At 39.7% G+C, this 27,414-nt stretch overlaps 1 protein-coding gene across 3 annotated transcripts in view; it reads left to right on the top strand.

The window, feature by feature from the left end:
- The window catches only part of KIAA1549 (KIAA1549 ortholog), a 154,614-nt gene that overhangs the window by 112,379 nt on the left and 14,821 nt on the right, over positions 1-27,414 (top strand). For 2 of the 3 annotated variants that reach the window (XM_074871831.1, XM_074871829.1), the window contains exons 11-17: positions 9,200-9,402; positions 12,755-12,879; positions 18,245-18,450; positions 20,210-20,433; positions 21,352-21,496; positions 23,148-23,477; positions 24,397-24,449. In XM_074871831.1, coding sequence (XP_074727932.1) covers positions 9,200-9,402; positions 12,755-12,879; positions 18,245-18,450; positions 20,210-20,433; positions 21,352-21,496; positions 23,148-23,477; positions 24,397-24,449 — 1,286 coding nt within the window. The remainder of the gene's footprint in view (positions 1-9,199; positions 9,403-12,754; positions 12,880-18,244; positions 18,451-20,209; positions 20,434-21,351; positions 21,497-23,147; positions 23,478-24,396; positions 24,450-27,414) is intronic. The other variant, XM_074871830.1, reaches the window with a different exon arrangement.

Raw genomic sequence — 27,414 nt, 5'->3', positions numbered from 1 at the left:
GTGAGATGTCTGAGAGGCGCTTGTGTGGATTTTTATTTTTCTCCCCAAGCAGGGATATTTGCTATCAGAATCTCATGTGTCAGGTGTAACTTTACACTTCTGAATTGAGAATTTTGCTTATTATTGTGTATTCAGTAGACTACCTCTTCGATGTTCCCAGGATCAAAGAACCCAGCCCTGCTGGAGGCTAAATACTAGGTTTCTGCTCCTGATAAAAAAAATTCTTGTGATATTTTGACATCCTGTAATGCTTTTGTTCATCTGTATAATGTCAATGCAACAGCTTCACATTGCAGAATAATTCCAGTCAAAAGAGACTCATGTTAAGAAAGGCAGCTGACACCAGTCTTAGAAAAACTACTTGAAAACTGACATGAGTTTCTGCAAAAGATTTGTGTCTGTGCCTACTGTTTGCATAACAAATATCATTCAAGCCTAATAGCAACCTTGACTAACTATCCGAAATGTTGTCTTTTTGGAATTGGCATACAGGTTTTGCGTCGGAGTCAATAACTGTATTCTAACAAGGAACACAGTATTCAACATCTTAATTACTTCTCAACAGTACATTTCTCTGATGGCAATTTCTCTGCAAGAGCTCTTTTGTAGGAATTCTTCTTCTGTAATGAGGATTAACTACTCACAAATTGTAGAAATAAAATACCACACTTAGATATACTGTTTATACCAATAGATATAAAAAGTAAAATGTCTCCATCTGCTTTGTTACAGACATTTGAGTAGATGTCTTGAGGTCAGACCAAAAGGCCAGCTAGCTCAGGTGCCAAAAGCAAAAACCTGTAGAAGGGGAGAAGAACAGGCCAAGCACATGTGATGCTTTGCCTTGAGTAACTCTTCAGGGTCTTTCTCTAGAAGTGATGATATTTAGCAACCCTTAACAGATTTCTCTTCCATGAACTTGTCTGGTCCTTCTAAACCCATCTGAGCTTCTGACGGGGATTTCCACAGCATGTTATATGAAGAACCACATCATCTTGTTTCATCTTGCTTTTATCCTGCCACCTCTTTGTTTTCTGTGATGCCCTCTAGTCCTTAGAGAGGACAATAAACAGCTGATTCCTAGGCACTTGCTCCTTGTCAATCATGACTTTACAGATCTCTGTCATATTCCCATCTCCATCATATCTTTTTCCGGAGTTGTCCCAGTTTCCTTATCACTTCATTTGAACTGGCCTTTGAACCACTAGCCTTTGAAAAGGCTGAACATTTTCTATTTCTTTTCCATACTTTTTGAGAGGAGGACAGTAGAGCTGAATATGCTACTCAAAATGTAGGTGGATTTCTAGAGCCATGTTTATATAGGGGCTGCTCTTGAAAATGAGTTAAACAAAAAGAATCCATTTTCAAAATACGGATGAACTTTATATCATCCTAAACATAATAGACCACAGAGATTAGATTAATACTGGGGAAATAAATTCTGTCTTTCCTAAAAAAAGATGATAGTTTGCTGTAGAATTTAGCTATTCTGGGAACAAGGAAATGGGCCAATATCAACTCATTGTTGCCTAAGGTTTTAATGTTGCTGCTCACGTGTAGCTTCATTCCAGCAAGCAGATTATTTCTGCAGTATATGTGAATGCACTTTCTGTGTGCATTAAACCCTTTTTAGATATATAAATATGTTTGAGTCACTGAGTCCAACAAAATACCAGCACAAAAATAAATGAAAACTGCTGACCTATGCTCTATCTTAAGTCTGTTAGCACTTTTCTCATTATTTGTGGAGAGGAAGTGTTTCTGGACTGTGTTGTATATGTGCTGTGTCCAGATGGTGAGAGCCAGGTTATGAATATATTCTTTTGCTTCACAAGTTGAGAAAAGAGTTTCCTTAATTTATAATTTTTTTGATGTGTAGTGCTACCTCTCTTAGAGGTTGCAGTTGATGTTGGAGTTGTGTATGTGGCCTTGGAGGAGTAATTATTTGACGTGATTTATAGACAAAAGACTGGTGAAAATGAGACACAGCAGTGACCTATCTATCCTATAAAGTTGGTGATCTTTTTCTAACTTACTCCTGACACTTTCGTCCAACCAGCATGCAAAGGAGCCTCACCAAACCGTGATTAAGGTGGTATCCACCCTGTGGCATTTCTGCCTGAGAAGAAAGGCTGAAACTGATTCAGACACAAAATTCTGCCTGTTATAGCAGTTAGCTCAGCAGCCTGTGGGCATATATGTACTCAAGAGTTATGGGCTTTCAACAACATGATCCCTCTTGTATTTTGTGAAATTTACTGAGCTGTCATGGTAATATTAGTGTGGCAGAAGAAATGCACAAAGGAGAAGAAGAGGGATGATGAAAATCTGCGAGAAGAATCTGTCTTAAGAAAATATTTCAGAACAGGTGTCTAGAGAATTTCAGGCTTTATAAAGTTTTGTAAGTTTGGGGGTTTCTTTATTTGTTTTTAATCCTACTCTAGGAGAAAAATTCCTGAGGTGGTATGTTTTGTGGGATTCCTGCTTTACTTACTGTTTGTATGGTGGTGAGCAGTAAACCACAGTTTTGACTTTTCAGAGGAGGGAAGGAGGACCAGAGGCTGTACACTAGCTTGTTCTGGTTTTCCATGCCAGCACTGGCTATACCATGTGCTGCTTCTCCCTGACGGTTGTGGAAACCCATGCAACTATGAGTATGTTTCTTCTCCACATGTTTGCTCAACTGCTTTACCTATTGCCGGTAATGGTGATAGCTGACAAAAGTGCTGTTGCAATGACGAATGTGAGCCGTAATTTGTATAAAGAGGTACTTGGTCTGAGATGAGAAAATGGGCAGCGTTTTGTATGTACAACCCCTTTTTTGGCTCTCAGATCTCAAAATCCTGCTTCTTTTTGAGATGGGGCTTGCCATAGAGGATACGGGCTGTAACACCTCTGTAATGGAACAATGATGACATCCCACCTAAGAGGCAACATAGTGAACTGCCATTACACATACATTTATTTTTACATATACATGGTTATCAAGTGAAGGTATTTAAATTGAAATGGAGACCTTTTTTGTTTTGGTGCTTAAAAACATTTCCTAAACCAGCAGCTGTGGGGGATCCCTCTGCACATTTCTTAGTGATGCTTAGTGTTTTTTTTCTAAAGTAACCCAGGAAAGAGTTTGTGCTTATGGCACAAGCTGGTTGCATCATATCCCATTTCATAGGGAAATGGTGTCAATGGCACAAAAAGTCCTTGAGAAATACAAATGGGTGTGTTTTCAGTATTTTGAGGAGGCTGTGGAGACAGGATATGTTTTTTTCATCAACAAAGGTTTCTTGTGTCTTAACTCAGATATGCATTATTGTTGTTAAATCACACGTATAATTTGGATGCATACTTCATAGGCAGTCCCTGGCTATGATCCTAAAGGGTTTTATGTTAAAGGAGATCAATGTAAACAAAAAATCAAAGGGTATACTTATGTGCATAAGGGGTAGGAATGATATTTAGAAGAATGAGCTGAATAGGAAAATAAGACTGAGAAAGGTGAACATGCCTCAGTACTTCTAAATTCTTGTTTATTGGTAGGTGTGTTTTAGATATCTCATAGAACAGTCACTGCAAACAATGTGGATGAATGATCCTTGTGGGAGAAAGAAGTAGGTAACGTCTTGAATGGGATAGTAGAAGCACGATGAAAAAATGAGTTAAAATTAGTAAGACCGTAGCAAGCACACTAGCAGCTGCAAATAATTGTCTGTACTGGTGCAGCATTAGACTAATGCAGTTGATTCACACTACCTTATGCTATGGTGCCCTGAGAACACGGATAAGGGTTTGGTGGTGTGAATCTGCGATTGTGGAAGGCACTTTGCGATGTTTAATAGCTTTAAACCATCCTAAATCAGACTGACTTATGTCTTCAACCCACATTAATTTTAAGAACACTGATTCTCATTGCCTTGCTGAGTTTAAACTAGTAGACTTGAAAATTATTTTTTCTTCTGTAAAGTTTCTTTAACCTGTCATTTTTGTAGCATTCGGTGTGCTAGCATGTTAGTAGGGTCGTAAGTCAACAGGACTTCTTTACAGGGATTCCTGTCCTGTTCATAGATTTATGTTCTGACACTAAAATACTATTTTTGAAATCATGCTTAGCTTCTTTGTTTCCTTAGAAATGTATTTTAACAGCCTCTGCTCAATGCATCTATCTCTAAAAGGAAGAAGGCAAGACTGTGGTATAAAATCAATAGAAAATTGTCTTATTACATAATTCTTCATATTATGTCCAAATTCAAATGCCATTTGTAGGAGCTACAGGAAGAATACTGAGTAAGTGTATTTCTTCTTTTCTGCTTTCTGCTGAAATTACTCACTGACCTGTGTGTGCAGTATTTGCTTTCTTGAGAAAACACATTGTTGACATTCCTGGTGTGTCTCTGCATCTAGCAAAACAATATATTGGCAACCATGTTATATTTCTGTGACTTGAACAGTGCTGAAACTATTAGCTGCTTTCATGGAATAAGTCTTGACCGAGGTGCACAGACTTCATAAGTTTCTGCAGAAATTATTTGATTTTTCTACAAATTGAGCTTCAAATACTTTTTTTCTCCCATTCAGTATGTAACAGTAGAATTAAAGCACTGTCTTGACTTACCAATTTGAAATCATCTTTCCCTTAGATTTCAGCAGGTTCTGCATCTGTATAATATAATGTTTTACGAATATGGTAGTTCAGACACGTTCATTTTGGTGTTAAGCTTCAGAGTAGTTTATCTTTTCCCTTTCACAAATAGATAAAGATAAAACAAATGAAAACCTTCTCTAACAACTTAGATTTGAAACAAGAAATCTTTGCCAGTACTGATTTTGTGCAGTCTTAGGTAAAGGCACTTGAGGCTGATGAAAAGAGGCTTAGTTTCAGCACCTGAACAGCTAGTGGTATCAGCACAAATGTGCTCTTAAAAAAGTGATTTTTTCCTTGGTGGTGGTTAATTTATGAGTAGGCGATGACTGATCCACACATAGTATTCTGACTACCTGTCATCAGATGAGTAGAGGTCATCCTATCTGTTACACTATATAACTTAATAAAGGAAGAGTGCACACAGAAATTCATAAGAAAACATTGGGAACCTCTTCAGTCTGGAACATCACTAATCATTTGTTCCACTGACTATCAGTGATCTGACCATCTGGTCTTGCAAAAAGCAGAGCTGCATTTCAGTGTCCTTCACTTCAGACACTTTTCACTGAAAATGCAGATTTTGGTTAGTATTGGTTCTCAGTTAAAGTCATAAAGTTGCCATGGTCTAAGAGGTGAGGTATCAGAAGTGTACGTTTCTTTTTTTTGAGAAAATGAAGTGAGTTTCTGTTGGCATTGCTTCTGCAGTAGTAATCATATTTCTATTTCTCAAATAATGGTTACTATTTTTAATAAGTTGTTTTATCAGTTTTTTTCATTGAAGACCATCTTTTCCTATTCAGACAGGTATCACTTTATATGTATTTTCACATGGTTTTCTATCATGTTTTTTCATTCATATGCACAAACATGCATATACACACATACAGTCTCTTACTGTTCATATATTGTCTGGAGCTGGTAGTGCCAACTTAAGCTTTTTTAGCAGGAGTTATCTAGAAATGTTATTATTTGGCTGTACAGAACTCTGCAAGATTTGAATCATTCAGGCCAAAGTTTTACAGTCAAGTATCAGTTTCACACTGAATCCTTTTTTAAGATGATAGCAAGAGCTTGTTCTTTTAAAGAACAAGGTTAAGAGAAAATAGAGTGCTCTGTCCAAATTTTAAAAATCATTTTGGAGAAGCTCTGGTGCATATTCTCAGCCTTTGTGGGTGCAACATAGGGAAGGAGAGGAAACAGGACCAGAAGGTTGTTTTGTGTGAGGGAGATGCTCTTGCTGAATCTGTGGGGAATTGCCCATTTCTGACAAAGTTTTAAACCTTTGAGAAAATGTTTGCATGGGATTGACAAAGACTTGTTAAAGGTTTACCAGTTAAACTCTCACAGGATTACACCTGTTCTGCGCATATAAGCTCTGTAGAGCTGTCACTTAAAAGCTGAGTTACTACACACAGAGGTGGTTGTGAGGCTGGGTAAAGGAATAAGAAGCAATGAGCCTCAGGCTCTTGGATAGTGTAAACTGGAACTGGCAGCTGGCAGGCAGAGGGAGAGAGGGGCAGGAAGGTGGGATGGAGAGACTGGTTCTGCTTGGCAGGGAAGAGTAAGACCAGATGAGGAGTTTGCCTGGCTGCAGGTTTAGGAAAACAGAGCCACAGGTTCTGTGGTGCCTGGGATGAGTGCTTCTTGAAGCCTGGAATGGTGGTACCGGAGACTTGCCAGTCCTTTGTTGCCAGCAAGCATCCATGAAATCCACTGGCAGTCTCCGCCAGTCTAGCTGCAGGTGTGCATAGAAGAATACATCCTTTCTCTTCTTATATCCCCTCCTTTCATTATGTGTTTGCCAGCTTCTGCATAAAATGAGATGGGTGTCCTGATTCTACAGTTAACATTCTTATATTCTACCCAACTTCGACTAATAGCAGAAGGCCCAGCCTATGCCAAGGATCCAGCAGGGTGGGAGAGAGCAAGAGGGTTCCTATGGAAGAACTGAATTTATGATTTTGTAACTCAAGACTCTATTGCAGTTCCTATGCATGAGAGGATCTGGTCATGATTGTTCAGACAATCCTAAGTGTGCCATTTCTTAGAGTGTGAGTGCTTGTCTTTGCGATACGAAGCCTTTCGATTCAGCTTCTGGGTGGTCTGTCTGCAGATAAACATTTGTGCGTACATATGCTGTGATGTAGGTACATGTACACATAAATATATCTCTTTCCATAACTGTTTAGATGAAAGGTTGTATCAGACTGCAGCTAGGAATAAGACTATCCACAGTTAAAAGATTAAAAAAATCGTGTTTTTGCTTGATGCTTTACTCCCCAGAGGGTTTATAAACCCAGTATGCTAGAATTAACGCTAAGGTATGTTGAAATGCATGCTCCAGACATGCAGCTATCTTAATAAAACCATACTAGTCCTTCCAATATAACTAGAATGTTTGTCTCTTCAGTTGTCCTTGCCTACCCCACCCATCACACTATTCAAAAAGCAGTTAGTAACTTTGCAGCTCAAGTCAAGGGTGCTTAGGAAAGGGTAGAGCACCACCAAAATTTTTGTGAAAGAATTGTGCCCAGCACATGGTGAAGACTCTCATCATCTTTGGAGCAAAGGGGACTGGAGGCAATGGAGGGGAATATAGTGAAATAGAGGAAGTGATCATCAGGGATCAGCAGCGGGGCTGTATGGGCGTGAGGGTGGAGTATGAAAGGGTTAGAAGATGGGAAACCACTGAAGGGGTTCAAAGGAAGAGTGTGTCACACAGGAACACCTTCAAAGAGAACAGACATCATGTCAAACAGATCAGAGGTGGAGGTGGGGTAACTAAGAGGAGTTTCAGTAATCAAAGTGTTTCAAGCTGGCATGATAATTCTGACAGCAGAAGTGAAAAGTTCTTCCTCAGAAGTATTGGGTGGGGGGAGAAGACGTGGAGTTTTGGGGTGGTTTTTTAAAGCGAGCAAGATCTTGAAGATGTTTCAACTCTGAAGGGGGAAAGTTTCAGGAAGGATTCACTAGGTGGCTATGACTCAAAAAATGGAGAAACAGTTATACCTTCACCTGGGCTAGCTCAACAGTGCCTTTTAGAATCAGTGGTTGCAGTCATTTACATAAATTCAATAATTGAATCACCCATAATGCTGAATTGAAGGGACTATTGAAAATCACAAGAAAAATGGAGTATAGTGGAAGACATCAGATCTGTTCAAATAATAAGCTTACTCATTTTGTGAGAAATGAACTCCAAAACTTCAACCATTCAGATGTTGGATTTTACAGGAGAGCTTTTATTGCCATCTACTGGTCTAAATAGGCAGTTTGCTCTACTACAACATCCTTTCTAAGAACCATTTGGAAAATGTTTGCTTACTTAGAAAATATTTTGAAGAGATTGTTTCAGAATATTCCTTAGGCAAGCTTATCTTTGGCATGATATCAGACGAGTCTGTTTGTAGTTAGCTATGTTGGCATGCCAAACTTTATGAAAGGGGGTTCATTTAAGCATCTGGAACCTGACGCACCCATAAACGCACTCCAACACATGCTTCGCTTCGCAGGAAATCAGCTCTAGGAACACACAGAGGGTTTTGTACGTGTGCTGTGCAGTGGGTATGTGTGCATGCACTTTGAAAACTGGAGTTGTCAACATTTCTTTCTACTCTCAGCTTCCAAACTACTTATAATTGAGCGGGACTTGAAGAAAAACTTTCTCTTAATTAGTTCTTCAGAATTTCTAATTACTCCAAAGCCCAAAAAAATCAGCAGGAGAGCTTGAAACTTAGAGGCTTGATTAAATTAGGTCTGAATCAAGTCATTGACAAGGTGAGATTAGCTTTTTTATAAACACAGTTATGAAAATGAAAGGCCCAGTTCTGTGTCTTTCTCAAGCAAGACACCCACTGAATCCATAATCCCTTAATAAGATCTCTAGGATAAGTATCTAATTTCTCTGAATTCCAAAGCCTTTTATATAATTTTCTGTCTATTCAGTATGAAATTCCTAAGAGCCAGATTTTCAGTTCTTTTGTGGAGCCATCCATGCTGGCTGAATAGTCAATGCCAGGCTGCCATATAACTCAGATCTGAGGAATGTTTATCTTTCATCAGATGAACTAGGTGTTTGTGCAAGCACTCCCAGACTCCTGCAGATTTGGGGAGCTCAAAATGAAGAAAATCAGCAGTGACATCATTCAGATTATTTAAATTCACTCATTTTGATGGAAAGAAATGGAAAGATGACCTGGCAGTGGTGACCATTTCAATCAATACATAGGTGTCTACGACCTTGCACCCACAAGTACCCAAAAAGCTCTTCACACAGTGGTTAAATTAGAAGAAATAGCTGGAAAGAATGTGGCAGCAACAGGCTATTTTTTAAACTAGAATTGCTGGTTTTGAGTTTTAAACTATGTATCGTATACCAAAGTGAGATGACAGAATCGTGGGGGGTTTATTTTTCTTTTCCCTGCAGCTCTCATGCTCGTTCCTGAGACTACCATAGCCTGACCATCGTCCTAGTGACCATTGTTTGCGGATCTTAACCAAAGCCTTTGTATTCATTGTCACTCATGGTTCCTGTTTTTTGTCTTTGTTCTCTCACAGCTACAAGCCCCCAGTGTGAAAGGCTTTGATTTTGCGAAGCAGCATCTGGGCCAGCACAATAAAGATGATGTTCTGATTATCCATGAGCCAGCTCCTTTACCAGGACCTATTAAGGATACTACCCCATCTGAAAACGGAGATGTACCCAGCCCCAAATCCAAGACTTCCTCAAAGCCTTCAAAGACTGTTCGACATAGAGGGAGGTTAGTTCACAGAGATAAACCAAATTGTATTAGATGACAGTTTATTAATGACTGGTGATTACTGTATTTTTAGTGTAATTACAGTGGAAAGAACTGTTCCAGAGCTCTGGGACTTGTGTTTTCTAGTGGGCAGTCAGAGTTACACCTCGCTGCTGACACCTCGCTACTCATTAGTACAAAGTTGTGAAAGTTTAGTATCCATTCTTCTCTTAAAGGCAACATGCCCAGTTAAGAAGGGTATTTAAGACATTACTGGGTTGGCTGGAGTCAAGTCACTGCTTGTTTAGTGGAAGTGTATATTTTTGATGCCTTCTCTTTGTAGTGATCTCCAGCTACTAAGGCAATGGGTGGTTAAAAACAAACGAAACCCATTGATGAACAGCAGTGTGTTTCAGTAATATTTATAGTGATCAATACATATATGATAAGTTGGAATTTCCAGAAATAAACAGTATCTCCAAAATTCTGAGAAGGTGCATGAGTGTTTTTATTTGTGATTATCTGGTTGCTCTCATAGCAAACCAGCTTTGCTCAGGAAAAGGAGTGACAGTTTACAGCTGTGCAAGTGGAGACGTGTCTGTCAACCTTCAGCAGTAATTTCCTAACCTTTTCCAATAATCAAATGATGTGAATGTGTCTTGCTGGAAAGGATTGTGTTTGTAGGATAGGTGCTGTAATGGAGCTATGCAGTAAAGAAGAATCTGTGCATTAAAAAAAAAAAAAAAAAGGATAAGTGGGAAGGTAATAGGTGGGAAAAAAATGGAGCCCTGAGGAGTGCTATGATGAGTCACAAACAGCTCCCCCCTGCAGAGCTCCTCTGTGCTCCACTTTCCAGTAATTCTTCTTCCTCTCCCTCCATCTCATATTTTTGCACTCCTTTGTCTCCAGCTCTGCATCCCTTGTGCGTTTACCTATGTACTATTGCGTGATAGGAGAAAAGAAAAGCAACAACCAAGGACAGAGTTGAATGAGCTTAGAAGGAAACGTAACAGTGATTCTGACTGAGCTGTAGGTCTCTGACACAGCTTGGTCCTGTGCTCAGTCTTCTGTGCTTCCTCTAAAGCCCCAGCTGTACTAAGATCTTTGCTTCATCTTCCCTACATGGGCTTTGTACAGCTCAGTTTTCACCTTCCCAGATGCTCAGCCTGTCTTCCTAACTCCCTACAGGCCTTGCAAGTAGTAGACTACCAGTGGTACAGTGGAAGGTGGGCAAAACTGGAAAATAATGGAAGAAAAATTAGCTAATTCATTTCGGTGTAGCTTAAATAAATTAAAACAAATTAATATAACGACAAGTGTTTCTGTGTTTCTTTTAAAAAGTTCAAAAATGGTCTAAGACACAGATGATACAGGAAGGGGAAGGTGTCTATATTCACATGCGCATAACGATAAGAGAAATTTAAACGAGGCTGTTACTCTTTCATCTAGAATAATTCAGAAAATGAAGCAGAAAAAATTTTCAGAAGCCAACATTTTAATGCTTCCCCTGAAGACAATAATGAATCATTGATCAAATTAGGAACAAAGATATTTCTTTTTTTAATAACATCTAAATTCAAACGCTTCAAAATGTTTCAAAAGAGAATTTCCCTCCTTTCTCTCATCCTCCCTTAAGAGCAAATCTCCCTTTAGGCTTAGCTATGGAGATGTTACCATCATCTCCCTAACATGCTGACATGCCCATGTCAGCTTGAGATTTAAAACATTTATTCCCTGAGGCAGAAGTTGAAATGTGAAATGATAGCATAGTGTGTTATGTTGGTTTTAGCTGTTTTCTGTTTTGTGAGCAAATACAGAACTCAGTTCATCACAGAGCAATTCAGGACTGTATGTTGCATGCCAGAAAATATAGTGGTGATGTGAGTACACATTCTGTATCTGTAAAAAAACAACAAACAAGAAAAGCAACTGAGTTCAGAAAGCACGGCATCTCTAGGCTCCAGCTGAGAGTTGGATCTGTTGGTTTGGCTTGAGAGGATACAACTGCATATTCCTCAGCACTTAAAAAGAATGACTGATGTTGACTCAGCACTATTTATGTTCCTATAATATACTTAATGATAATTTAGACTGAGGAAAGAGTATGAAGGAATACAGAGCACAGTTAGGTGAAACAGAGGGTCAGCAGCAGATCTGGAAACAGAACTCCAGCCTTATACTCTGGTGAACCAAGACTAGGGTGATGGAGACGATAGCTCTGCCCACCGTCTCCACCTTAGAAAAGAGATAAAAATGCAATGGTGCAGATGTGTAAGATCATTGAGAACCATTTCTCCTTTTTTCCCTGCTTTTTTTTTAATTGGGGTGTGACTTGTTAGTATTACAGTCCTGCAGAAAAGAAAGACAGAGTTCAATTAACAGTGCATTGCTCAGGGAGGACAAAAAGGGGAGATGAACTTGGAGCACTGCCTGCTGCAAGGAGTAGGTTTAACTTTCAATGAACTTGTCTGGCTGGGTATAGTTATCTTAGTCTGTGTGCTCTAGGCAGGTTGATGTTTAGCCAAGAGCCTCAGTAACTAGTTCAGATATCCATCTAGCCCAAGCAAATCTTGCGCTTAACAAGTTAATGCACAGAGACATGCACATTTTCAGTGATTAACTCCCTGCAGGAATAGAATACGAATGTTCACAAGACAAAATGGTCACTAGAGACACCATTACAAAAGCATATGAAAAGACAGACTTTGGTGTCAGCTGGGTGGTGGTGTGTGCCCTGTATTTTTGCTATTTTTATACTATCTGAATAATTTTACAGCTGAAGTATTCTGTTGGGGAAAAATCACAGTATTTCTTTACATTTTTCTGTAATCACCCGCAAAAATTGGGAACAGCAAGACAGTCATTTGTAGGTAACAAATGTCTTTAAGAATCTCATGGCTGCATGGGATAAATACATAGAAGTAGCATTTTTGAATGGCCCTGTGTTTAGACAGGAAAATATTCATATGGACTTACATCGTTAGCAAGAGACCACCATGTTAGCACATCTGAATATTAGACTGGTTACCTGTACGGGTTTCTTATTTCTAATGTAATTAGTTTCTGTCTGTAAAGTAGACTGCTACTTATGAATGCGGAGTTTTTTCTTGAAGTGTATTTTAAAGGAAAGATTAGTTAATAATCTTGTCACATGTGAATCCTGTTGCAGTCAGTTTTCACACACAACAACAGTAACATCATGGCAATGAATATCTAACTATGATAATTTATTATAAATTTCCTTATAAACAGAGGAAAATATTAGCAGTCTTCACAAGATGCTTTAGCACTGGATTCTTTGTGTGTGAGAACAGTGCCCCTTTGCAAACTTATGTTACATGTTGGTTTGTTTGTTTTTTAATGTTTGTGGCAGAGTTTCGCCGTCAGATGCTGACTCCACAGCAAGTGAACAATCCAGCGGGAGAGAGACAGGAGAAGAAACTGCAAGACCATCAACTGTTGTGAACGAGGGCAAACCACACAAAGCAGCAAAGAAGGGTTTGTTACTCTTTTTTTTTTTTGGTGTGTGCACTAGCAGTGCTTTACTCAGGTTGAAGAGTTACTCTAGTGCTGTAACTTTTCTAAACTTATCTTTGGCTGTTAATTTTTCTGGTTTGTGTTGCAGAAGATTTTCTTCCTCTCCTTTTTGGTTTAGTTTCTTCTGTTGAAACTGAAGATCCACACATTTGTTTCATTCCAGCAAGGTTTTGAAACTAATGGCTTAGCAGGAATGAATCTTCCCTCCTTTTCTCTCCCACACATCACTGGCCAACCTCTTTCCATTTAGGCTTAATTGTGGCTCTCGTGGTAGCAATCTTGCAGACAGTTACATGGGCAGTAGAGGTCACAGCAGGACTTGATACAGTGTGGATATATGTCTGTAACTATAATGTCAAAAAAGTGAGATTAAAAAAAAAAGAGACGAGAGAGATAGAAGTTTTACAAATAAGTTCTAATTCAGACATCAAAATACCTTCATGATTGTGCTTTAGAAAGATGAAAATCCAGTGCTAATATGTTAATAACAGTGACATTTTTTTGTGAAGAACCATCTTCCTTCTAGTCAAAGTGCCATCATCTGTCTTGGAGGTACCATAAGATATATTTCTTTCCTCACTGAAAAGTTCATAAAATACTGCAAACACATTTTAATTTTTTAATTGAAAGAGTCTTTTAAATTCTTTTCCTGTTTAAAAGTGTGTGGTTAAATATACCTACGCAGTGTTTTTTCTGAGAGCCTTTTGGGTTTAGGTGGCTTGCTTGTTGCTTGAGGTTTTAGTTACCAGACCTTTGCCTTAAATCACAATAGTCTCCTAGAGAAAATTCTGATACTGAATATTTGGTAAAGGAGTTTGTGATATCCCCATCTGTTCTTAATACACATGGCCTTGATGGCAACAGAAACTGAAAAGAAGAAAATACTGACCACATTGTGAGCAAACTCTTTGGTATATGGAATGTTTTTTCTACATACTCTGAAATACCAGCTGAGATGTAAAGATGACTATGTGCAGTGCCAAGTGAAATTCAGATTATAGCAGACAGTCTTCAGTTTTTGCTTATGTTGAAGAAATGAGATTGAGGAATATGTAAGATAGGTCATATAAACTGCAAGGTCTTGGGTGGCTAAACAGCAAGTTAAATAATGTGTGATTCTTAAACTTTCATAATGTGGACTACTTCTGCAAGACCAAGGGTGATGGAGCAGGCTTTCTTCTGTAACAAATACGTAAGAAAACAAAGCACAGGATCTGCTAATGTAACTAGAAAGTTATACTTCCTAATAATTCAGGAGGCAGTGTATGCTGTATGTACTTTACACAGTTTGCAAAAAGAAGATACTGTACTGATGCTATATATGTTTTCAGTGCCTTAGGTTTGCTCTGAGAGCCAGAAATCATGCCCAAGTAAATATATAGGAAAACAATTATGCTATGACAGAGCTCATCTCAGGATGGTTTATGAGTTGCTCCTACCTATCTGACTTCAATTCTGTTGCCCTGATTTAGTGCTCACTCATTTCTTACCTGGGAACTTCATTTTTGTCTCTTTGTTTTCCATCTGGCTTAAAACTTTATGTAAGGTTTAACATTTCCTTTTGGTGTAGAAGCATTAGGTATTGCTGCATCTGAATTATCTGGCAAAGGCAGCAAGGATGTTGTGTAAAATGTGTGCTTTTTACCGATCATGCCCTTACTGGATCAAATATACCTTTTTTTTTTTTTTTTCCAGCATTTGGTGCCTCTAGTTTGTAATCATAGGGACTATTTTTAGCATTCAGAAGTGGAGGCACTGTCTGCAGAGAGCTCTCTGTTAAATGGCAGATTCAGCTCCCTTGTAGTGCAGCTGAGGCTCGGCAGTTTGATCCAAGTTCATGCATTTCGTTCAAAAGTAAATGCAATCATCTTACTGCTGTGTTTCTTTCCAGTTGCCATTCCAGCTGAATTATTTGTAATAATTACTGTGTTGTCTCTTCTTTTTCCTTTATGTTGTCAGGAACAAACAGAGTGGGTAAGTAACCAGAGCTGGTAGTTGAGTACAAATATGAATAGGGGTGCTGGGGTAGCTGCAATTATATCTTAAGGATGGAAGGATGTGTCTTCTGAGTCTAAAACACCAAAATTGCTTTTGAGCTGTTGAAGTATAAAAAATTCTCAGTAACATAAATTATAGTCATCCAATTTAGGCACATTTTTCTAATTTCCTCCCAATTCTTTCAAATTATTGAGGAAAACATCACTGTGAAAGAAGCAAAACTGAGGCAGCTGTTGGTCCTGAAACTAGCTTCATATAAACAAGTTAGAGAAATTGTTAGAGTTAATATTGCCTGAGACAAACGCAAACTACCTGCAATTTACAAATATTTTATCATGAATTAGTGTTTTTCTGGTCAGGACTGAGACATAGCAAAGGAGGGGCAGGAGAAAGCTGACACTGTCTTTGATAATGCATACCATATCTAGCGATAATTTAAGGACTGTCCTCTGATAGCAGTTTCCATCTTAAAATAGTAGAGAAGGATGGATATAAGCCTGGCTATGGTGCTTTCTATTGTTGGGTTTGTACAAGTAACTGATGAGTTATCAGCCTCATTCTGGGGATATAATCTACTGGGTTACAAAGAAGCTATGCGAAATTTATCTGAAACTGCATACTCTGGCATGATTCAAGTACCAGTGGATGAGTGGAGGATTCCCATTGCCTTTACCTGATTTTGGATTAGGCTTTATGTACCTTGGTTGCTGTGTCTCTTGATTTTATTTCAGGAGGGTGCAGGAAGCAATAGCCTTCCTCTATCTCCAACTGTATTGGTTTTCATATGAAATTACAGTTTCCTGCAGAACAATTAATTTTCCTGACATTTCAAATCAATTAGGAGTTTCAACCTAGGGGACAGTGATGAACATTGATCCTGACACCTGACATATATGGACTAGTTGTTTAAACACGTTCTGTCCAGTATTTGAGTATTAATTCCTCTCCATTATTTTTCAGCCTCAGCTGTCTAGTCTGAGATCAAAATTTCATTTATATAGTGCCCTCTGATAGCTTTATAAGGAAGATTTTCTAACCATGGACAATAGTGTAATATAAGAACTTTGAAATGAGAAACTGTTCTTATTCACTCTGTCAAAACATCTAAAGGAACTCATTCATGTGTTGAGTTAGAAACCATTTCTCCTTTTGTTGTTTGTGTACAGCATTGTACAGTTCCCAGCTTTCTTATCTACTTCCATCTCAGTTTGTATTTATAGACACATTCAGTGTATGCACACAGGATTTAAAGGTCAGATGCAGCTTATGGGGGTGTTTTTGTGTTTGTGTGCATCTTTTCTGCAAAAGAGAGTAACATATGATGTTACTGTAGAGCCTTATCAAAATTTGACAGTGGAACTTTTAGACAGTTTTACAAAATGCGTTTAAGAACAGTTTCAGCTGAGAGGCCTCTGTCAAGCACTTGTTTATGTGTGCAAAGGAAAGGTTATGGATGAAATTATAAACATTCAGACTGAATGCTCAGCGTAACTGAACATACTGGACCTTGCTAAACAAGTAATATGAAAATAACCTTAAAATTTTGTGTTGGAGGTCACTGAGCTTTGAGAACTGCTCTTTGGCTGGAAAGGCTGGAAAAATCACTAATATATGGGGAAAATGGGAAAGCAGAAGTTCAGATTTCCATTGCACTACAGGATCACTGACGGGTTCACACTAACTACTTAATATATCTTGTGCCTCTCTGAGAGGCAATGCTTGCATGCTTGAAAGAAATGCATGAAGATGGGGCTGTGAAAATGGCAAATGGTACAGATCATATAAATAGCTACAGAAGAGAGGTATATTTAATTTAGGCTCTGTGTCTTGCAAAACATTTGGGGGACAAAGGTCTTGAGTGGAACTGTTTACTTCCTTTTTAAGGACACTTAGGTAGGAAAGTCACGTTTATAAATGATGCATCATTTATAAATGTGTACATTTGACAATGCATTGATCAAGTTTGAGAAATATGAAAAATAAGAATTTTGCTTAGCCTGTGGCCGGAGTGCTTTGCAGCCTAAAAGTAATGTGCTGTGAATATAATAAGGTGTACTATTCCATCCCTCTCCTGCTCCCTTTTTGTGCTAGAAGAGGGAAGCAAAGGAGCAAGTCATATACTGTGATCTTCTACAGAAGATAGCATTCACTCCTCTTATGAACCCTGTACTTCGTTACTAGCGCATATTACAAATGGCTCAGAGCAGCAGCTGTTTTCTTTCTTGTCTGTTGGAGTTGGATCAGGTTGCTCAACAATTGATTCTGTATCAGAATCAAATCAGATTGTCCTTCTGATCTGCATCTGAGAACCACTACCTGTTATTAGTCTGTGCAAGGATGTGGGTCTACGTCTCTCTATTCAGTTGTGTTCCTCCATAAGAAGAGTCACAAATCTTAATCTCTTATTGCTTATATTTCATGGTGAAAAGCAGTTTGAGAATTTGTGGCATTATCATGTGGACAAGACAAAAGATTACTTTGCAAGTCTTCATTAGTTTTTGCAAGCCTAATCTGCATAACCGTTCCTGTTGTAGGCCTAGCTCCTGCAAAAAAAAATACCTAAATATGTGCTTAAATGCAAACCACTGGGGTGAGTCTACAGATTTCAAGTCTTTTAAGGGAGAAGACAACTTTGTGTTGAAGTGATTAACTGTTGGCAGGACCAGGGCCACAACTTTCATGTGTATGGGTTTCCACAAAGTCTTTTGCTGATTGTATTTGGGTTGATATAACCTCTTCAACAATTGCAACATGGCAATGTTTGTGCAGCTTGCTTATTACTATGTGAACTGTTTATCTTGTCATAGGGAAGAAAACAGTGATTTAAAAGCTTTAATCAGTAAAATGTCTGTAAAATTCTTTGTTTTGTGTGGATTTAGAAGGCGTTTTTTGTTTAGTTTGTATATCCCTCCTTCTATCACATAACTGCATTTTGCAGTGAGACATGTTTTATTGCTCTTTGAACCTCCATTTGAGGAATTTGCATCTCCTTAAGTACTTATAAGAGGAACCGTTAGCAGCATGTAGTTGAACAGCTTTTTAGGGAGTAAAGTAGATTGAGATTTTGGGGGTTTACAAATGTCACGTGCTTGATTTACAGAAATAAAGAATGACAGCTCACCTTCTGGAAATATAATGAAAAAATGTTTATAATTTGCAAACCGCTGGATAAACTTGTACACTAAATGTGAATCAGCTGGAAGGCCTATAGGGCAAATTCAACACAGATGGAAAAGATGACATAGTCTTGTAGCATAGCATCTGTAGAGCTTAACATTTGGCTGAGATAACCCTAGCAGCACTACTTTACTCTGTTCTGGTGATTTAGGACCTCCTCAGACCAGCAGTGGAAACGAGCAGCACTCCTCAGCCTCTATTTTTGAACATGTGGATAGGATGTCGCGTTCCTCAGATGCCAGCAGACGGGTCCCAAGCAAGATCCAACTGATTGCTATGCAACCGATGGCAGCACCTCCGGTTCAGAACTCAGTGCTTTCTGATCGAGTAGCAGAGACCAACAAAATTAATAAAGAGGTATTTTTAAAGTGCTTTGAGTGTTTGTGGAGGACTGTATGCTCAGCCAAGAGGGAAGTGAGAAGTATCCAGTTTCTTGTTATCAGGAGTTCCTCGTTAGTTCCTGAGGAGTTGAATTATGACAAGTTACAGGAATAATCTTGTCTCCATCCAGAGAGATAATCTGACCTGGTTTTAAGAGATACCTAAACCAGAATTTAAACACTGAGAGAGGAGCGAATTTGATGGTCAGGATACCTTGTGTTACCATCCTTTTGCTAGTCAGCAGGACATGACTTCCAAGAGTTGTGTTAATTAAAGTGTGATAATTGGAATGTCTGGCCCACCTTGGTTTTCATGTGACACCATTCTTTTTAACTTTTTAGCAACTCAGGATGTGGGTTACACAGACAAGTTATCTCAAGATGTTCTGGGTGTGAATTTGCAGCACATTCATTGCTTCCAACTTCTGATGTGTTTATCTGACCATAAACATACAGAAACTTCCTGCTTTCTCTGAGGCTCAGGTTACTGTAAGCAGAATATGAGCATGCCTGGGGCATTAGGAGAGAAGGTAGTGTGCTGTGAAACCACATCATACGCTGCCTGACAGTACCATGTACCTGCATCCTGGTTTTGTACTGGGTGTAAGGCGGCATCTTCTCATAATTCAGAGTGGAAGATTACTAAAACCTTTAACTTAATTGTGTTAAGATACTGTGTCTCTGAGTACCTTATGGAAGAGAAGTAAACACATATATCTAGTATACATAGGCAAGAGGGGCCACAAAATAGAAATCTGATTATATGAGCAGAAGACATATAATCCTAACTATAAATGTAAAGAGCAAGTCTGGTTTGCATCCCTTTTATGCTTTTTTGGGATTTTAATGAGAGAATACACAAAAGTAATTTTTTATTTGGTTTTTAATTCACTGCTGCAGATATGTTCCAGAACTAGTCCATCACAGGCAGAGCAGTTGTTGCTACCTGATCTGGTGCCCAAGTGTTTTTCATTGATAAGAATGATTTCAGTGGGTGTTGTGCCAGGACTTAGAAGCGTGGTGTTACGATAGCTTTCACCAGATGATGAGATGCACTTCAGGGAATTTGAAAAAAAGGTGGGAGAGGGGCATGAAAACTCAGCCTGCAAGAAGATGTAGAGCTGATAATGCCATGTTCATCTAGGGACATGGGCTCTTGTAGTGCTGCTACGTTTCTGCATAGCTTGTGGCAGCCTCCCATGCTCAGCAGAGGCACCAAGTTATGAGCTCCATTAGCTCTTTAAGTTCTTGCTTCTTACATGATGATGGTCATTAAAGGGAATGGGTGACAGACCTCAACACTATTGATCAAACATATTTCTGCTTGAGAAGCAAAGGTAGATATAGCCTGTACTGGTTAGTCTTATTTTTTCAGAGCAGTGTCACTTCTGGCAGACATCAGGAGGTTTTTGTGTTCCTCCTGCCTTTTATTAACAAACTGCTGCCTGCCTCTAATTGCACCTACTGTGCTGGCAATTGTGTTGTGTATAATAGTACATCTACCTGGGGAGACAATGGGGATACTGTAAAATATCCAAGAAATAAAATGTGTTTACAAATTGTGTGACTTATTTTAATCCTTCAGAGATTTGGGGAAGGGAGGGGGTGGAGGGAGGTAGGGGCAGGCAGGGAGGTGAGGAGGAGAGGGTCACAGAAAAGCAGCAAAAAGTTCTGTTTGCAAAAACTACAAATGAAAAATGCAGTTGATTTTTTTTTTTTTTTCCCCCTCCTTTAAGATACAAACAGCCCTGAGGCATAAATCTGAGATTGAGCATCACCGCAATAAGATTCGTCTTCGCGCCAAGCGCAAAGGGCACTATGAATTTCCAGTGGTTGATGATGTGGTGGTGGTTGACTCCAAAGAACAGCACAGAATATATCGCAAGGCACAGATGCAGATTGACAAGATCTTGGACCCTGGAGGCAGTGTGCCTACTGTCTTCATAGAGCCCAGGAAGAGGTAGGGATTTCAAAGATGGGAAAGCAATTTTCTTTTAGAGTCAGCATGCAAAGTAGATTAAACCTGTACTTCTGAACTTTCAGAGCTTAAAATCATTTTGATCACTAATTGATTTTGAGTTATCTAGGTGAAAAGGTGTGGGTGGTTCTAAACATATTTTATTTCAGTATATGCCAGTATGTTTTATTTTCAAATTATCCTTTTACAAGTTCTCATCAGTGAATTCTCAATAAATAAACCCAAATGTATAATAACCTTTTACATATTCCCTCTGGGTAATGAGGCACATTTGTCAGCCTCATGGATGTGCCTTCCTGGCCTTGTATTTTCAGAGAAGGCCTTCCCTGGGCTGTGTTTAGGGCTTATGAATACTAGCACCTTGTTCCTGGAGCGCTGGTACCCTGTGACTGCTTCTGCACTGATAGAAGGTAGTTTTTCTCCAGCTACATGGGCTCCTCAGCTGGTTTGCCTGGCGGAGTTAAACCCAACATGCCAAGCACAAAGCCTTGTTGGCAGTGTGGTCTGTTCTGCTACTGCAAACGTGTCAGACACTGTTCTTGGAGGTCTGGAGAGGCACTGCCAGGGGTTGCTGGAGCATGGACAACTTTGAAAGATTCATGTAGAGGGGGGGTGACACTGGAGAGAGTTTGAGGGAGAAATGGGACAGTTTGGAGAGCTGCCAATGAGAGTGTTATTAGAAGAAGCTTGAGGAGAGAGATTTGAGGCTAACTAATGGTACTGGCATGACAAATTGGGAAAGGGAAGAGAAACAGGGCTGAAGCAAGGATGAGTTGGAAGGAATGGACAGAGACGTTCAACCTTCAGTGGGATGAGAAGAAAAATTGCAAAAATAAATGTGATTACCTTTGTCTTGTTTGTTTTTTCTATCTCTCTGCTTTTTATTTTCTTCCTGTTAAGTTCTCGTGCAAAACGTTCTCCCAAGCAGCGGCGGCGACATCAGATAAATGGGAGTCCGATTGATGCAGAAAAGGACAGGTTAATCACAACTGACAGTGATGGGACATACAAAAGGCCTCCAGGAGTCAATAATTCTGCATATATTGTATGTATGTCTCTTGAATCACAGGATTCTTCTGATAATTGTAATGACAGTTGTGACATTGGGAGGTTTTTGGCCTTCTGACTATGGTCTATGACTGCTTTCAGTCAGATGTAGTTAGCATGTAAATCAAAGTGAAACAAGGATTTCATTGGCAGTCTATCAGTATTAAGCAGTAAAATTCTGCCAAGTATTTCTTGATATTAAAGAGGCCAAGAACTAAAACCTTGTTTTCATTAATGCCACTGTATTATGCTGATGAAAGTGTGCTTGGCATGTTCACCAATATCCTGAACATAGTTTCGCTCTAGTCCAATTTGCTGGATGTTACATATTCATATGTTACAGAAAATACCATCCTTTGCTCTCATGGAGTGGAAGATTCAATTCCTTTCATCAGAAATTTTCTCATCTTTATAATGTGGGAATTAATTATTAATGAAAGAGAAGCATGTCTTTGTACTACAGTAACTTGAAACAGTTCTAGTACAATGCCTTTAAAATTAATTTTGTTTACTGTTTTAAAAAGGCAAAGACACTGGAGAATGCTTCTGTTCATTCATATCCATGTCACTAACTGTATTTAGGCATCTTTAACCACATCTAAGCAGACTTTACTAAGCCTACTGCTAATACTGGAACCCCCTGGACAGTTTTCATCTTGAAAGATGGTTTAATAATTTTTAACAATTTCACCATTAGCTGCATATGCAGTCAGGTGACTACAGTGTCGATTTCTGCGGTTTCCTTCTGCCTTCAAACAAGAGTGTGGTGATTTTAATGTCATGCTGCAGCAGAATGAATTATCATCTGAAGCTGTTTAATTAAGAAATGTCACACAGCAAGCTCAGCCCCTTTGGCATCTATAGCAAGACAGTACTCAGAATGCTAAGTTCCTGATGAAGTAGAGGCTTTTGCATCTTGACGACTGATTTTGCAGTCTGCATGTAATGGTAACAATGAGCTTTGATAATAAAGTCTGCTGCTGCAAAGATCGTTTAATTTCCTGTTACTGATGAACAATAAGCCCATGTGGTAAGATCCCAGGTAGCAATTGTGATGCATGCCTCAGGTACTGCTGCTATGAAGCACTTACATGAATCCCATTCAGGTGATGCACCCAAGTTCAAGTTCCATGCAGGTAACCACTTAGTTGCTTAACAGCTCCCTTTGTGTGTTTTTCTAGGAGGTAATAATTGTTTAATATTACTGCTGATGTGGTCAGTTGTAAACTAATTTCTTGGAACAGCGGAAGCTGCAGGGAAGTCAAAGATGTAGACAGAGCTGATTGTTTTTTTCTGGGTGAAGTAAATGCTCTCTGCATGATTTTGTTATGAGCTTGCAAACCACAAGATTTCTGTTATAGCTGAGTAACTCCTGCACAAAGCTCCGCTGCTTTATCTGAGATCAGTCTTTCAGATCACACTGAATGAAGTATTTGAACAGTTGGTGCTGTGTACGTGCATGCATATATGCATACAGAAGCGGGGAGGGTAAGGGGCATGTTTTGTCCAGCACCAGTACTTATGCCATTTATCTCATTGTCGTTCTGGCAAAGAAAATGTTGCTCAGACTTAAGGCCCACAGGAGCTTGGAAGCTGACAGGTTATATCTTCTCTGTGGCTGCCCTTCACCTTCTTTCTGTTTCCTCCAGTCCGATCCAGACTTGCCTCCTGAACCTCAGACATCATCTTCGGCTGATCTGGGGAAGTTCCCTGGCTTGCCTTCCCACCCAGTCTCCCAGTACGTCCCACCACAGCCATCCATTGAAGAGGCTCGGCAAACCATGCACTCGCTGCTGGATGATGCTTTTGCGCTGGTGGCTCCCAGCAGCCAAGCAGCCAATTCCACGGCCGTCACACCACCCGGGGTCTCTGCAGGACAGCCGGTAAACAACACTCCTGCTCGAGCAGGGAGGGGAACCACATGCAGCCAGTGGGGATCACCTTATGGTCCAACTCAGGCAGTAAACAACCCGTTTAATGTGAGTGATGCAATTTGAAAGGCTTTTCTGGGCAAGTAGTTAGCGCCAGTTGAGCCATGGTCACTGTTATTGTGCCCTTGCTGTCAGGACTTACCACAAATGTGGAACGGTTTCTGGAACCAGAATTCAGAAATGACCATCACAAGATGGTGAACTTGCTTTTTAAGCCGTTTGGATTCCCTTTTCCCATCCCAACCACAAGAGAAGATAGGAGTTCTTCTCCTTTAGGATAACTTTTCAGTTCTCAGTTATGAGCTTTCACAGATCAGTCTTGTTATGTCCAAGAGTAAAACTTTATTTTTTAAAAATACATGTGCTAGTTTGTATTTTGACAATGAAAAAATAATGTATTCAGGCTTAGGTCATATTTTTTCAACAGGGTATCCAAATGCTTTCAGGAGGTGAGGAATGGGAAAGCAGTATTTCTGTGTGTGATTTTTTGCATTTTATGGAGCACTGAGACACATGGATAATCTTTTAGGTCATCTTGAGTTCCACAACAGTTTAGTACAAGTTTCGTAATGCCATTGGACTGTTGAGTCAGAGCCCTGTGATCTCTCTGCTGCAGTCTGATTCTGATTGAGGTATAAAGAGATTTTCAGGTGCAAAGCTTCGTTTGCTCTAAGTTTTAAGCTAAGTAGACATTGGAGCAGCCCTTGATCTTCTGCAAGTGAGAGAAAGTGTGTCTGAAAAGTTTTTAAGTTAAGACTGATCAGGCAGAAAACACTGCTAGCCCACTGTAGCAGTGATTCCCAGATCTTCTTGTGCTTCTGGGTTTGTAAAACTATGCTCTTAGGCTTCAGTCAAGTCACACATACAGGCCTAGTGATCTCTGCCATTCATCACTTAAAAGGCTGACAGTGACCTTCCCAGGGTGTGCATTTTGATTTTAATTTGGGTTTTTTGGTTCTTCTGACAGAGATACGTGGAATTTGGAATGACTCCGCCAACAGCACCAGGTCTCCTACCAAGGTAGCTTTTCACTGATAGAATTATCATTTATTATTTTCCTTGCAATTCCTCCAGAGTTCTTACTGGCACTGGTATATTATTATGCAAAGTATTGTATAAATGAGAAGTAACAGGAGTCCAGCTCCAGCCTGTGTAATTTATTTATGTAGCGTGAATGACATATGCATGCTGTATGGAATCCAAGCCTTCATTTAAAAGAAATGTGCTTCTAGCCCCTTGGCTATAGAGATACCCTTCCAAATATGAAGTAAATCACTGAGTTTCAGCTTTTAAGGAGCCTGAAACAGTTACTCAGATGCACGTAATTCTCCCAATACTCTCGCTTTCATCTTATTTCTGTAGCCTCAGGGCAACACTCACTAGCAAAAGCTTTCAGATGACTAACAGATTCATTCTATTTTTAACCAAGTTGAGAACAAATTACAGAGCATGGTGACCCTCACAGAGAAAGCCTGCCTTGCAGGCCTGTTGTTATAAAATTGGGGGAAGAACAAATTTTCCGTCCTCTCCTGGCCCTGCTGTGGGAGAATCATGTAAAGAGAAGAAACCAGTTGTCCAGGTGACTGCTAATTCCACGTTGGGTGTCTGTGTTTTAACTGCACATGAAGCTGGGCTTTTGAGTCATGGTACCACTGTGGTCAGATTTGTCTCACCCTCTCCAAGCTGCTGTAACCAATATGGTAAAAAGGTGGCCTCGTGCTGCTCTTCCATTACTTTCTTACAGCTCACCATGTGAGATGAAATCCCACGGTTATCCATATCATTTATTAGATTTCACCTATAGTCTTCACTGCCTTGGAAACTGGATGTTAAAATGGGTATGAAGAACTTTCCTTTATCCATTGCTCTGCAACCTGATTTTGAAAGAACCAACTAGAAAACGAGGAGTGTCTGAGCACTTTTTCTCACTTAGGTCTTGACTGAAGGTGGCAGTTTCAGTGTGAGTGGTACATGAAATGGCACACAGTATAACATGCAGTGTATTTTTCATAATTTAGGTTACCTTGAAGATTATGAGCTTTGAGACTGCCAACAGAAAGCATAACCAATTATTTGCTATTGAGGATTTTCAATTTGTTGGCCTGTTATACATTCAGGGAAAATGTGATAAATGAGTCATGAAAGTGTTGTAACCTATGTTAACACACCTGAGCGCGATAGTGTCTTTGCAACATATCTTTTGTTCAAAAGTTTATCAACCTTTGGCATAGGCACTCTGGATTTCTGTAAGTTACAAATTAATGGCATCATTATTAATACTTCAAATGCTGGCTCTGCCAGTACTGGCAGACTAAGTTGACCTTAACAGGAAGAATTCCTTTACATTTTCATTAATACAGAAGGTGTCCTAAAGCTTGGTTGACAGAAAACAAGGAAAGAGTTGTCATGGTTGTGGAGTGGGAGTTATGCTCAAATTCAGAAGATAATCGTAGAATCATATCATAGAATGGTTTGAGTTGGAAGGTGTGGGAGACATTGGCCTGTCAGCCTTGCACAGCCTCTGAATCAAGAGCTAGGCTTTGATGAGAAACAGGCCTTGGAAGAAAGATAAGAAACTGCTGAGTTGTGCCAAGGTGGCAGGGAAAAACAGCGGACAGCTGCAACACTGAACTGTGGAAAAGTACTGAACTGTGAGAAGTTACCGCCGCGAGAACAGCGCATGAATAAGCAGGTGATTGGTCTGCACAGCGCGTGTTAGAGTGGTCTTACGCTGATAGGAGAAAAGGTTGACAGCTGTCTAATTGCTGATTTGCTAATTATGAAGTAAGAGCTTTGGCGAGAGCATAAATATGTGCTATTAGAAAAATAAACGGCTGTCCTTGATATAACTCTCATAGAGTTGTGCAAGTCCGATATCCTCCCGCAACAGGAAGGGACTTTAAAGACCATCTAGTTCCAACCCCCCTGCCATGGGCAGGGACACCTTCCACTAGACCAGGTTGCTCAAAGCCCCGTCCAGCCTGGCCTTGAACCCTTCCAGGGAGGGGGCAGCCACAGCTTCTCTGGGCAACCTGTGCCAGTGTCTTACCACCTTCATAGTGAAGAATTTCTTCCTTATATCTAAACTAAATCTACCCTCTTTCATTTTAAATCCACCACCCCTTGTCCTATCACTACATGCCCTTGTAAAAAGTCCCTCTTCAGCTTTCTTGTAGGCCCCCTTTAGGAACCAGAAGGCTGCTTAAAGGTCTCCCTGGAGCCTTCTCTTCTCCAGGCTGAACAACCCCAACTCTCTCAGCCTGTCCTCGTAGGGGAGGTGCTCCAGGCCCCTGATCATCTTTATGGCCTCCTCTGGACCCGCTCCAACAGGTCCATGTCCTCCTTGTACTGGGGGCCCCAAAGCTGGACACAGTACTCAAGGTGGGGTCTCATGAGAGCAGAGTAGACAGTGAGAATCACCTCCCTTGACCTGCTGGCCACATTTCTTTAAACAAATTGATAGAAGCAGTGCACCAATTAGAGGAAGGAAGAATAACCTGAGGACTGTATGATTAGATGGCATGTATCAAAGTTATAGTCCATTGGCTTAAACATGCAATGCATGGAATAATAGTTGGGTGACCGTACTGTTCCGTTCTCTGTACAAACGGAGTCAGTGTCTTTAATGGGGTGGAACCAACCTAGATAAAAAAAATTAAATGTAAAAGAGCTAGGTCAAATAACAGCTAGGCAAACATAAAGGAACAATGAACAGCTTTTACCAGAAAATGAGTATTGCATCATACAACAGAGATAGAGATACTTAGCCACAGTGGATTAGTGGTGTAAAATTTATTTTTGGGGTGGTATCTCCCCACTTAATTAAATAACTGGACATTAATAAATTTTTTGAATGTGCAAAGATAAATTGAAGTCTAGATCTCGGTCTAGAAATAGGAAGGAGCACTAGAAAGCCTGTATGATATAGATTGAGCTGTATCCTGTTTTTATACTCTTCTGTTGATCTCTGACTTTAAAGAGTAGC

The sequence above is a fragment of the Strix uralensis genome, chromosome 5 (assembly GCF_047716275.1).
Source record: "Strix uralensis isolate ZFMK-TIS-50842 chromosome 5, bStrUra1, whole genome shotgun sequence".
Classification (NCBI taxonomy): Eukaryota; Metazoa; Chordata; class Aves; order Strigiformes; family Strigidae; genus Strix; species Strix uralensis.
Note: the sequence above shows the minus strand (reverse complement) of the source record. Positions and strands in the feature narration are given on the sequence as shown.